Here is a 14131-nt window from a genome sequence, read left to right on the forward strand (position 1 = left end):
AGCTGTATGAGCACTCGAACATCTACATTTATGGTAGGTACAAAACTGTACTTTCATGCTGGATGACCTCAAAATTCTCATGCTAGTCTACCAGGCAGGATATATATGTATGTATGTATAGTTTACCAGGCAGGATATGTATGTATGTATAGTTTACCAGGCAGGATATGCATGTATGTATGTATGTATAGTTTACCAGGAAGGATATTTATATATGTATGTGTTTGTTTATACATACAATTTGTTAACTGGGGTAGAGCACTGATCCCACTGGATATGTCAAAGAGAAGTATTTTTTTTTTGTGCATAAACATATGTACGAATTGCATTTGATAACTTTTTTTGCAGAAATTCATGCATGAATTACATTAGATGAATTAACTCCTGCTTTAAGTGTTCAGTGATCCAGTGTTAGGTAAATGGACTGGAAAAGCGTAGCCCCAAAACTATTCCTACTTTGGCTGGAATTTCATGGAAGTACACATTTTTATTTTCTCATCTCGGGACACCTTAGACATGAATGTCTCTAGACTGTTGAAATATTTGTAAAGATGTTCAGTTTTTTACAACTGTATTATATTGTCAGAAGGTTTATTCAGTTGGATGAACTTTGTTAAATTTGAATATCATTTTCTTAAATTGTTGTTGGTCTGGTTACTTACCCACTTCCCTCCAGCAGTTTTTCTCTACCCCAGTAAATATGTAGAAGGAAGGTCCTTCTGCAGGAGTCCATCTAATGTGCTTTAATGTATCCCATGACACCAAACATTGTGCATTCTGCAGGGGCTTTACTAATGCTGCAAGAAGAAATTACAGTAAGGTTTGAGAGTTCAGTATTTTAGCAGAAAATCTGGAAAAGGCAGAGAAGCAGGGAATTCTTCTCCCTTTTTCCCTTGGTTCCCATCTTTCCTTGAAAAGGGGATCACTATCCTAAGGGGAGGAGTAAAGGACGGCTAATGCTTTGATCTCAGGAACGCACATCATCCCCTTTCTCATTTGCTGTTCATTTGTCACAGATGGGTTTAGTGCACCTGAATCAGCACCCCTCTCTCATCTGATCAAGAATATTGTCTAGGGTGAATAAGGAGGCAATGGTTTCCAGCCTCCTCAGTTGCCTTCTTTAATGTTGTACTCTCAGCAGGCATCACCATTTGTGGGGCAGCAGTAGATGCACGTCTGTCTGTAGAACACTAATAGCTTCAATTCCCATATCTGATTATAGTGTTTTAGGCACTGGTTTGACCAGTCCTTACTGCACAGGCATCGATACTCCTAGCACCAGTCTTGCTGCCATTTGCCTTCTTAGTAGAGGTCTCGCTTTCATCTGCTACACTACCATTGGTTAGGTCTGTGGTGTTTCATAAAACCATGTCTGAAGCATTAAAAAGTGATCCAAAAAGATTGAAAGTCTTCTAAATGAATGAATAAAAAAAAAAAAACTAGAAAAGTAAACATGTGCATTACCCCCCACAAATTTTATATATATATATATATATATATATAAAATCTATATATATATATATATATATATATATATATATATATATATATATATATATATATATATATATATATGTGTATGTATATGTGTGTGTGTGTGTGTGTGTGTGTGTGTGTGTGTGTGTGTGTGTGTGTGTGTGTGTACATATATATATATATATATATATATATATATATATATATATATATATATATATATATATATATGTATATATGTATATATATATATATATATGTGTCTATAGATATATATATATATATATATATATATATATATATATATATATATATATATATATATATATATATATATATATATACACACACACACATATGCATATACACCAACTCCAAGATCGCACAGTGGTGGGGAAAGGGCAAATACCCAGTCCCTGTCGTATCATAACCTTCCACAAACAGATGTCGTCATTCTTTGAGCTTATGAGAATTCAATCTTATATGCTTGCAAGTAAAACTTTTGATATTCTCAACATTAGATAAAATAAATGACACATTGTTGGTCCCACATATATCATTATATTGTGGCTATTACTAGCCATTTCTAACATCTTCCTGTGAGGTAATTGGATAAAGGTAGTTGTGACTGTGATGTTAGATATGCTTTCTGGACAAATTATGTTAGTTACCCTGGCATGGATGTTGTACTGGGTCTACTTTTAAACTTCTGCATACAGGTCTACCTTAGATCCCACCTGGCATGCCTCCCCACCTTTCCTCCAGATGATGCTAGTTCAATCACCTTTTCACAATGCCTTGTCCCAAAGGTAGATCAGCTCCTTCCCGGCCTGAGCCACTGTAAATCTTGTCCTTGATGGCTCTGTTATTGGCTCTGACATCTAAGAGGGCCTCATCTGTCTCATTTGAAGCCTCAGTCATTTAAAAGGCCAAAGAAATACATGACGACGAGCACAGATATGGAGTTAATACACCATTATGGTGAGGCCTCCAGTTAATACACCATTATGGTGAGGCCTCCAGATGTTTAAGAGACAAAGAGATTGTATTGTCTCATGACAAAGACCACAGATATGGGGTTAATGCATCATTATGGTGAGGCCTCCAGATGTGTAGGAGATAGAGATTGTATTGTCGCATACCTTTTTTAGGGACCCATCATTTGCAATAATTATAAAATTATTGTGGGAGAATGTTAACTCATCTACAGATGTTGTTCTTCTCTCCCAAAAGGAGAAAACAGCAAACTTACCATGAACTGGAGTTATATTTTGAGTTTATTTTTTCATCACTGGGTACCTTTCAAGGCCTGGTTCATCATGTCTTGGAGCAACCTGACACATTTCTCCAAGAAGGTGGATTAAGTATGTTGTGCTTCTAGAAAATTCATTCATCTGGAAAGAAATAATGAAGGTGGTGCAGCTTGTCTCAGCAGCAGTGCTGAGTGCTATCCGTCCTTCTCAACTATGGACTATAACTCTCCTCCTACCCCTTCTTCTGAGGTGGAGATCCCTTGACTCTGACCAGACTGTGGAAGCATGTATATACAGTTGGTCAGGCTACTGGACAGTGACATTATAGGTAGGCTCAAGATAGAAATGGCATTGTAACTACTAATAACTGCCTGATAGTTGAGATGTTTGTGATGCCAGAGAGAGGGCAGCCAGTGTGTTTGGCATTGTTACATCATCACACTTCGTCTTTTCCCCAAGATGTGCAGACAGTTTTCTCGGATGCTCAGTTCCGAGGATATCTGCTGTACAGATCAGAAATCGACCCTAACCTGAGGCCTGTGAAAGAAATGACTAGACACTTACTGTTGTGACTACTAAGTTTGTAAGAGGTCAGATTTTTCCCTCTGTATATCACTGGTAGTATATAATCGCTGCAGATATGTGGGTTGGGGTAACCCATGGTTATCAGCTGGCTTTTTGTTCACATACAGCCCTGGCCTTTGACTGTATGAATGCTGTAGCACATCATATATCACCGTAGTGTAGAATCACTACAGATACAGGGTTGTGGTCACCCATGGTTACCAGCTGGCCTTTGACTATATTAATGTTGTAGCACATCATGTATCACTGTAGTGTAGAATCACTACAGATACGTGGGTTGGGGTCACCCATGGTTACCAGGTGGCCTTTGACTATATGACTGCTGTAGCACATCATATATCACTGGAGTATAAAATCACTACAGATACATAGGTTGGAGTAACCCATGGTTATCAGCTGGCTTTTTGTTCACATACACCCCTGGCCTTTGAATATATGAATGGTGTAGCACATCATATATCACTGGTAGTGTAGAATCACTACGGATACTTGGGTTGGGGTCACCCATGGTCACCAGCTGGCCTTTGAATATATGAATGCTGTAGCACATCATAGATCACTGTAGTGTAGAATCATTACAGATACATGGGTTGGGGTCACCCATGGTTACCAGCTGGCCTTTGACCATATGAATGCTGTAACACATCATATATCACCATAGTGTAGAATCACTACCCGCATATCTGTATTGATTCTACAGTACATCATATATCACCATAGTGTCGTGTCACTGCAGGTACATGGGTTGGGGTAACCCATGGTTACCAGCTGGTCTTTAACTATATGAATGCTGTAGCACATCATATATCACTGTAGTATAGAATCACCACAGATACGTGGGTTGGGCTAACCCATGGTTATCAGCTGGCTTTTTCTTCACATACAGCCCTGGCCTTTGATGATATGAATGCTGTAGCACATCATATATCTCTGTAGTGTAGAGTTACTACAGATACGTGGGTTGGGGTCACCCATGACTATATGAATGCTGTAATACAGCAAGAGGCAGTGACGGGAAGGAGGTGCTAAAGCTCCTCAACATCAGAGTCATCTTGGTCCTCTCATACTAGAGAGGCAAGTAGTGCCACTTCTGTTTCTTATTAATTCATAAAAATAAGAGATGTCTGGCTCATCTCAGACTTAAGTGGATTAAGCATGCTAATTTCCAAGGAGTCTCAATGTGGTGACCCAACGGTCACCATCTGTTTTCTCACAGATACTGATTGTGTTCATGAGACTTTCAGGACACTTTTATCTTCACATGTAGATCACAAGGTTCCTCCGTCTACATTTAATGGCCATTCAGCAGTATGTCAGCGTCCAGACTGTATATCAAATACATGGCAATAGTTTGAGACATTAATGGTTAGAGGGATTAAAGTTGTGTATGATTGGCTGAGTTTGCCAAAAAGCAAAACAGTATATTAACCATAAGGGAGTCTGTTCAGTATTGTCCAGTGAGTCTCTTTGAATGTTGCCAGACCTCAGTCAGCCCTTCTCATCTATTGACTTTCATAGGCTTTGCTATATTTTTCATCCTCTTGGCTTGTTTACCACCAATGAGACTGCTACACGTTTAGTTCATCATTTCAGAAGTGCTTGTAGTTTCTACTATGTCATCAGTGGTGTGCATCAAGGTACGGAGCCTCAAGGTAGCTATCATTCTGAGGGTTCTGATTGTGAAACAGCAGATGAGGGTACTTACCTTACAACCTCAGGATTCCTGGGTATCGAGAAACAGATCTGTTGGATGATCCACTTCAAATCTCCAAACCTTGTAAGTCTCATCTGTACTACTTTCTGGTAGGTAACCCCTTGATGGACCTTCATTCATAAGCTAACGTTAAAATGGATACATCCTTTCTGATTGGGGAAAGTCATGTGGGGGACATACTGTTTTGTGGCTAATATAACTCGGTTTTGTAGGTGAATGTGTGGGAGATGTGTGACACTGCTGTGTCTAGAACCCTGAACAAATGGAATCTCAAAACTGATGGTCCTTCTAGTTGAGACATGTTAGTTGTGTGCAATATCAGCAAGCAGGTAGACTCATTCTTACTAACAGTTTGGGAAGTGTCAGTTCATTGGTTGTTTCCTGACAGTTGCTCACATTCTGAGGCGATTAGCTGCCTAGTGAACAAGGGAGATTAGGAACCTCATTCTTCCACACAAATGGCCTGTTAGTATTTCAGTGCTTAAATAAACTTGTAAGAATTGAGGTACTTTGTGTGTGCTTTGTTTGCCTCACCCATATCAAATGCTACATCTTTTTTCTCCTTCATTCCCCCTTGGGGATCGGTTCTGGGTTGCATTAACCCTTCTGCGGACATGGCTGCATGGGACTGTTTGTCTTTCCTCACCTTCCCACACATAATTCAGCTAGTGTAATGTTCCACAGATTACACACACGTGGTACTTTCCTCTTTCTGAGTTCCACTAGTAGCATGTTCCACAGATTGCACACACAGGGTGCTCTCCTTATTTCCACAGATTGCACACACAGGGTGCTCTCCTTATGTTCCACAGATTGCACACACAGGGTGCTCTACTTATGTTCCACTGATTGCAGACACAAGGTACTTTCCTCTTTCTGGGTTCCACTAGTAACACATTCCACAGATTGTACATGCAGGGTGCTCTCCTTCCGTTCCACATATTGCACATATTCAGGGTACTCTCCTTACGTTCCACAGATTGCACACACACAGGCTGCTCTACTTATGTTCCACTGATTGCAGGCACAAGGTACTTTCCTCTTTCTGGGTTCCACTAGTAACACATTCCACAGATTGTGAACACCACATGCACTCCAGTCTCCAGAGTAGAGCAATCACACTTTATTGATATAACAGGACTAAGCGCTTTCGCCAGCAATCTGGCTTCTTCAGAGTCAATCTGCCCCTGTGGGTGTTTTGCTTTGGTTTCCACATTCCACATATTGCACATATTCAGGGTACTCTCCTTACGTTCCACAGATTGCACACACAGGCTGCTCTCCTTACGTTCCACAGATTGCACACACACAGGCTGCTCTCCTTACATTCCACAGATTGCACACGCAGGGTATTCTCTTTATGTTCCACAAATTACACATGCAGGCTGCTCTCCTTTATCTGGTTTCGCTGAAGACATGCATGATGAATGGTATTGTTTCTCTGCATGATTTTCTGAATTAGCTCATTCCCTCCAGTGGAGCTCAGGAAGTTTGCACTGTAACTTCCAATGAGTGGGGGCTAAGCCTTTGGACAGAATCAAATTATGTCCTCACATTTCAAACAAATGTTCATATCTCTGGAACCATAGGGGTTATGAAAGAAGTATAATTGGCAAACTCGTCAGCACAAACTATTTTATAGTGGTAGTATTTTTAGGTTCTAGGTCGTAAACAAAATTTTATAAGTCACAGTGAACACAGTAACAATTACATTTGTAATATTTTGCAAACAATTTATAATATCTCGGCAACCACTCAAGTTGAACACATACTGTCAGAAACATTTTATTCCTCTAGCTAAGAGCTTGCATATGAGGCTAAGGAGTTCTGTCTGTGTTACTTGGTTGTTGAGATATTTAGAAAAATATGAAAATATCTATATAAATTAATATCATACAGACAACAGTTAATATCTATTTACCTGTACTAGACAGAGGTCAAATATTAATGCAGTTGAGTTTGCCGTTATGTAAGTTTAAGATGAAATCTTTTAAAACCTTATACATAGCATGGTTTTGGAATTACTGATAAATGAGCAAGCAATATTTGACACCTAGAGGCATCAGTAGGAGCTAACTGTAGATGCACTTGGAGGTGTCCCACGGGTGTAATGAGTTAGAGTGGATCCATTTATGACTTCCTCTATCGCAATTCTGAAATGTTTGGCGGGACTCTCATAGGCATGCTTCAGCCACTCCATGGTTAATGTGCATTTGCCAGCTGCTTTCAGCTTCCATATCCAACATAGTGGAGCCTCTTGGCTTCTGTTGTGGTTTGTAGAGTTTGGTCTTAGCGGTGTTTTCTTGCTGATACTACCTCTGCAAAGTCCCATCCTCCCACCTTGGGATATTTCCTTTGTTCTGGAGAAACTCAGCTTTTACCACCGTTCAAGTTCATCAGTTCAGCGGAGCGTAACTTTTTTTTTCCTCATAGAAGTCGCTCTTTCTAACTACATTTAATTTTGCTGACACATCTGAGTCACAGGCATTGTTGGCCTCTCCTTATGTGGCTTTTTACAAGGATATAGTGTCCTTCTATAATGTTTTATAATGAAAAAAAGCCTGAGTAAAAAAGTTGAACCAAGCAACAAATTCAGTGCTCAAAGAAACCGAAAGCAATTTATTAGAATCAATAAGTGTGTGAACTTAATGTCGTTTCATGAGGTTAAATCCTTGGAAATGTTTTTCTTGGTTAGAATGTAAATTTCACAGATAAACAGCAAGGCATGTTGTTCATAGTATTTGACTTACACAGCAGTTAAAATCAGACATGACATTTTGCATTATTTCTGACAATATCTAAGTTGATGCAAACAAACTTTCATGTATGTTAAATCACTTCTATCACCATGAATGTATTTTCGTTTGCCTTTAAAACCCATCAAGCAGAGTGGTATATATTTTACACAACCAGAGGTATTCCCAGAACTGTTCACCTTTAACCCCTGATTCCTTCACCTTTAACCCCTGATTCCTTCATTCCAGTCTCTTGCTTACCGTTAATGTCCAATTCCAAGAAGCTGCATAAGGATATTCACAGCTGTGGACAGTACAGTGATGTCATACTCCTGTCACGGTGCATAGAGGTGTTCAACAGGGCAATTGATAAACAAATATGCCAAGTAGTAGAAAGTAAATTTAGTGATGAGCAGTTTGGATTCACATGCAGTACAACCATCTTGATTTTTGCAGTGTGATAGGTAATGCAGACAAAGCTGAAGATGGAGGAAAGAATCCATCTTAGTATTTCTACTTGTGGAAAAAGTATATAACAAGGTCCAAAGAAAGCTGATTTGGGCAATCCTGTGATAGGTCAAATTTCTGGAAATATTGATAAAATTAGTGTAACCACAAGGACCGTATAAGATAAGTATGAACAGTGCTTACAGGAGTTCCTTGTGAGATTGACTGAGCATCATGGTTTGGTTCTAGCCCAGTACATCAGCAGCAGGATGGAGGAGGCAGATCGACAAAGGTGCTGTATGCAGATGGTGTGGCACTAGAAGCAAGCTTGGAACAGGAAAGTCAGTGATAGGTTAATGGAATGAAAAACTGAAGGCACATGAGGAGGCAGTAAATGGGGGGAATTAGAGGATGCTTAACATTTTCAAGTGTGTGTGGGAGGTGTGGCTTAAGAGAAGGAGCACCTGAATGAGAAGGTCAGAACTAGAATCCGTGATGGTACCGCCAAATGGCACAAAATGTCATGGGCAGAGTGAGATAGAAGAATGACTCGGAAGATGAAAAGTAAGTTATTCAAAATAAGTGAAGCAGTCATTGCTTCTGTATGGCAAAGCAACCTGGGCAGTGAAGCCAGAGCAGCTGAGGAAGCTTGAGGTGATGAAGATGAAATGCCTGAGATGGGTGGTAGGAGTGAAGATGAAAAGAGGACTTCAGAGCAGAAGCTGAGGTTGCTCCAGTTGCAAAGAAGGTCCAAGAGAAGAGATTACATTTAATCACATGTACAGGAAAGCAGAAGGCAATTTGGTAAAGCAGACTTGGAAGAGAAAGAAGGCAAAAGAAACTGAGGATGTTCAGACAAGAGCTGGATGGACAGATTGAGGAAGACCTAATGCACTCAAACATTACTGTCAAAGAAAGTAAGAAAGTGGCTATGAGTCGAGAGTTGTAGAGATGCAACACCACAATTTCATGGAAAAATGGGGGGGGGGATGGATGACTGTGATGATTTGTCTCTGACTTTTACACTTGAAATGCACATCAGTTTGCTTATTGAAGTTTTAACACATTAAAATATGGAGGTGATGTCATAGATTTTATTAGACCAAGACAGACAAGTCTCACTTGCTCGAGTTTTGGACTTCATGAGCCCTTTGTCAAGAGTTAGTAAGTTTGTTAACAGTCACTTGTGCTTAAGGAGGAAGTACAGATGATATCATTCCTTTTCCATAGGATTAGAGGGACATTTTAAACTTGTAGTAAAAACAAAAAAAAATGCTCGTGTACAGCTTGGGTGCTTTACAATCCTCCTCTTCCAGGTGTCTCTGTTGTTTCTGTGTTTGTGTCTTGGTGATAGGTTACCTATAAAACCCAAATAGATGAATTCATTCTCTACCATTAAAATAAACCAGATAATACACTTGGAACAATGTTAATTCAAGAAAAAGAGAAATAGTAATAGGCTGGTTTAAGTTAGTTGGCATGTTGTGTAGTGGGAGAACTGGGACAACACCACAATAAGCAAAAATGGGCTGGAAGATCAGTTGTAACATATAACAGATGTTGGTTTTTAAAGTTTCAATGTGAAGGGCATGTTAGGTGGTTTAAATTCATTTTTAAAAATGACCAAGTCATAGTTCCGTGTTTATGGAATAAGGTATTAATTTGATTTCAAATAAGAATGCATACTGTCTGCATAAACAGCAGTACCGTTATTTTACAGTTCTAATTGAAATCCATCTATTATTAAATTCAGTCCATATCTTAAATACTTGGGGCAGTAAACCTGGTGTGGACAGCAACCTGAAATCCATAAACTAGCGTGCCACTAATTGGCAGGAATCGTTTAATCATAAGCACTCAGTAAGTAGAAATGGATATAGAGCAGATACCTCAGCACCATCTGCGCATAGTTTTTTGTCTTCTGTTGTTCTGCTGTCTTTCTTTTTGTTGATGATGATGATATTTCTATTGGTCCAAAACAGCAAAAGGTGGCCAAAGTCAACGACTCATCCAGTTTTTGAGAATGGGTCAAAATGAATATACAGAAAAAAACTGCCTCAAAGAAGCAGCCATTGATATGTGCCAGGATTCTTGATTCAGTAACTTGCTTCGTACTACATAAAGGCTATTATTGGACTGCATGCATGTTTGGAGTATTATTAATCCTGACGATGTGTCCACTTTATGACAGTAAAACCATTACTGGAGCATTTTGAGCAAAGTTCTGATTAATGTAATTCTGATTTTTATTTATTTATTTTTTTAATCAACTTCACTGCTACTGTGTGTGTGTGTGTGTGTGTGTGTGTGTGTGTGTGTGTGTGTGTGTGTGTGTGTGTGTGTGTGTGTGTGTGTGTGTGTGTATACGTATTTTTTCTAGCAGGATGGCTGAAGTCGTTTATTAAACTCTTTTATCCAGTACTTGCTGTAACAGCATTTCAATGTTTCACGTTTTTACAGCATTTAACTGTTTGATAAACAGGTTTCATAATCCCAAAAGAGAAGCTCCTGTTGCTGCTTGAAAAACATGGGAGTCTTGCATCTGATGTTTTGGAAGAAGCAATGACCACTCTTCAAATGGACACCCCTGAAGTCCCCCCCAACAGTAAGTAGATGGTGGGATTATGACTTGAAATGTTTGATCCGTTATTTGAGATGCTTCTTGCTGATGTCATGATTGTCTTCATCCTCTCCTGTAGTGACAGTTTAGCACATTTTCCTTAGAAGTTTCCATATTCGGAGCTGTATGTAGCAATGCCATTGTACACTATGACATAACATTCAGCATGTCATCGCTCACTGTGACATCACATCCAGACTGTACAAGCACACCAAGCCCTGTGAGTGCCAGTTCTCTTCTGCTACTCATTCATTTACATACAGGTGGAAAGTCCCCACACCTGGTACCTTGAAAGAAATCATGAAGTGTCACGTGGATAAACTGCACAAAAATTTAAAGCAAAAAGTGTTTTCAGTAAGGTTAAGTGCTTCATTTCCTCTCTTGGAACTCTTGGCTCTTAACCTTTTTAAAAACTTTTTCTTTTTGTTTTAAATTCCAGTATGACATTTTATGTCTGTTTTTTTTCACAATTTTTTGCTTTTTTTGAAACAAATCATATAAATCTCTTATCTAGCAGTTAGGCAAACTACCACTGATATTAGCCTAATTCTTGTGGAATAAAAACAAAAATACTATTAAAGTAAGAGATAGTGATATTACTGATTGGAGAAACAAAGGCTGAATGGGCAAAGAGGTTTGGTTCACATGAGAAGAGACGTCTGTTATTGCATGCAGTTCCTCGTACAAGATGGTTGGATAGAAGCAAAGGATCCACCTGATTGTGTAAATTCAGTAATAGTAAGGGTGTGTGTACACTGAAATTCAAGTTAAAAAAAGGCTTACTTTGGCTTGTGTTGGGTAAGCAATAGTTTTTATGCTCTCCCTATAGAAATCATTGAAAATATGAGGGATATTCCTCACTTGTGTAGATGTACGCTATAAAACAAATCTATATTTGTTGGTATACTTGAGTATATTGATGTTAAGTGTGTGTTAGGTGACAGCAGTGGGTTATGTTCATAGGTTCATAGGTAGGTACTAGGCTATTGGCCCTAGGGCCTATACATGCCTAGCCAAAAAGGTACCCTGGCTTTTGCCACCCAAGAAAATTATTTTCCTGTGCCCCTGTCAAGCAGAACCACAGAAGTGATCCCCGGGGTGAATTTCCTATTTCCCATCCAATCATCAAGATTTTTCTTGAAGCTTGCTAATGAGGAGCTCTGTTTGACGTAGATAGGTAGTCTGTTCCAGAGTATGGGAAGTCTCTGGGACAGGAATCTATCCCTCCAGCATGTTCTGTTTATTGTGGTGACAAGGTTTAGGTCCCTAGAGTGTGTAGCTCGGAGGGATTGGGATTTCTTTAAGTGGATCATGTCCAACAGCTCTGGGTTTGACATAGCTTTGTATGTTAGGCAGAGATCGCCTCTGAGTAGGCAATATGCGACAGAGTAAAGCTGGAGTTTTTTGAGACGTTCTGCGTAAGATATCTGTTTGAGGCCAGTAATCCTCTTTGTGAGGTATTTTTGCGGCCTTTCCAGTTGTTGTAGATGTCTTGTGAGGTACATACCAAAAGGGGCGTTGTACTCTATAATGGGTCTAATGAGTGATGAGTAGAGGGGAACAATGACCTCTTTTTTTCTGGAGGAGAAACCTTTTGTGATGAGGTGTGCCACGTAGAAGAATTTCCTGATCACTGTGGCAATGTGATTATCAAAGGAGAGACTACTGTCCACCTGTATCCCAAGGTCTCTTATCACACTTTCGGTGTTAAGTAGACTACCGCCTATGTGGTAGTTCATGGGTACAGAGTTTTTACCAAAGGGGATGACAGTGCACTTTTTGGCATTGAGCTTGAGACCATGGCTCCTAGTTTGCAGTCATCTGCGAATTTAGTTAGCCAAAGACCTTCTGTGTTAGCCTGTACTTCAGAGAAGTAGATACCAAACAGGAGAGGACCCAGGACTGAACCCTGTGGTACTCCACTTGTCACTGGTCTGAAGTCTGATTTGGAGTCTGCTACTTTCACAGTGTGGGTTCTTTCAGTAAGCCATTTGGCAACCCATCTTGTGACATAGGGATTTATACCTAGTTTAGTGAGTTTATGGCTTTGGTGACTACTTCAAAGAAGTCTATCAGGTTTAGGAGACATGATCTGCCTTTTACAAACCCAAACTGTGTGGGGTCCAGAGTTTGGAGATCTCCAATGTCTTTGTTTATGAGTTCCATGATGATACATTCCATGGCCTTGCAGACGAGGCTCGTCAGGCTAATGGGGCGGTAGTTCCTAGGGTCTGTTGTGGCCCTCCCTTTGTGGAGTGGGATAACTGTCAAGGTTCGCCATTCAGTGGGCACATAGCCTGAGGTGAGGCTATGATTGAACATGGTACTTAGGTGGGGTGCCAGTTCATTCTGTAGTTCATGTAGAAGGCAGCCTGGGATGTTGTCAGGTCCCATGGATGCTGTGTTGTTGGCTTTGGAGAGTGAAGTTTTTACCTGTGCAGCTGTGATTACAGGAACTTTGCATTCTTTCGGTATAAAGATGGGCCCTTTAGAGGGTGGGGGGGGGTGTAAAGTTAGCACTGAACCTGTCTGCCAGGATGTTGGCAATATCAGTTGGTTCTGTATATTTAGTGTCATTGTGCTGTAACTCAGAGCAGATCTGAGTGTTGCCATTGAGATTTTTGACATAGCTGTAGAATGCTTTGTGGTTGTCTTTAGAATCAGTGGCAATTTTGTTTTCATAACCAGCTTTGGAGGATTTTATGAGGGATCTCAGCTTCTTACTGAGGCTGACCAGGGAGTTCCTCCAATCATGGGATTTTACTCTTTTTTGCAACAGTTTCTTTCTTCTGTTGTAGAGTTTGTTTATGGCAGAAGACCACCAGATTGGCTTCCTTTTTTGGAGGATAGCATCTTGGTTCTGTTAGGTATAGCACGATCCATGCACTCATGTAAGTGCTTATAAAGTGCATTTGTGTAGGATTCAGCAGTCGTACCAGTATTGTCCATCTGCATGGATGTCGTGAAGTTTTCCACTTCTGTCTTAAGAAGCATGAAGTTGGCTTTGGAGAAATTTTTTACGGTTGTTTTCCGAATGGGGGGGGGGTGCAGGATGTGGATGTCTAGGGTGATTAGCTTGTGGTCGGATCTGACCAATGAGGAGCTGACCTCTGGTGTGGAACACCGGTCACCAATGTTGGTGATGACCAGGTCTAGGATATTGCTGCCCTTGGTGGGGGTGTGGATAAGTTGATCCAAAGCATTGGAATTGATGATTTCCAGAAAACGTTGAGCAAAAGAGTTGGTACATGAGTAGTTTTCCCAGCTAATGGTACAGTAGTTGAAATCACCTATTATTAGA

General features: G+C 40.0%; 1 protein-coding gene across 3 annotated transcripts in view; it reads left to right on the forward strand.

Moving 5' to 3' along the window:
* The window catches only part of LOC122815144 (gastrula zinc finger protein XlCGF57.1-like), a 165472-nt gene that overhangs the window by 51770 nt on the left and 99571 nt on the right, over positions 1-14131 (forward strand). For all 3 annotated transcript variants that reach the window (XM_044087398.1, XM_044087395.1, XM_044087397.1), the window contains one exon: positions 10693-10815. In XM_044087398.1, coding sequence (XP_043943333.1) covers positions 10693-10815 — 123 coding nt within the window. The remainder of the gene's footprint in view (positions 1-10692; positions 10816-14131) is intronic.

Source organism: Protopterus annectens, chromosome 11.part0 (assembly GCF_019279795.1).
Source record: "Protopterus annectens isolate FY-2018-M chromosome 11.part0, PAN1.0, whole genome shotgun sequence".
Taxonomy (NCBI): Eukaryota; Metazoa; Chordata; order Ceratodontiformes; family Protopteridae; genus Protopterus; species Protopterus annectens.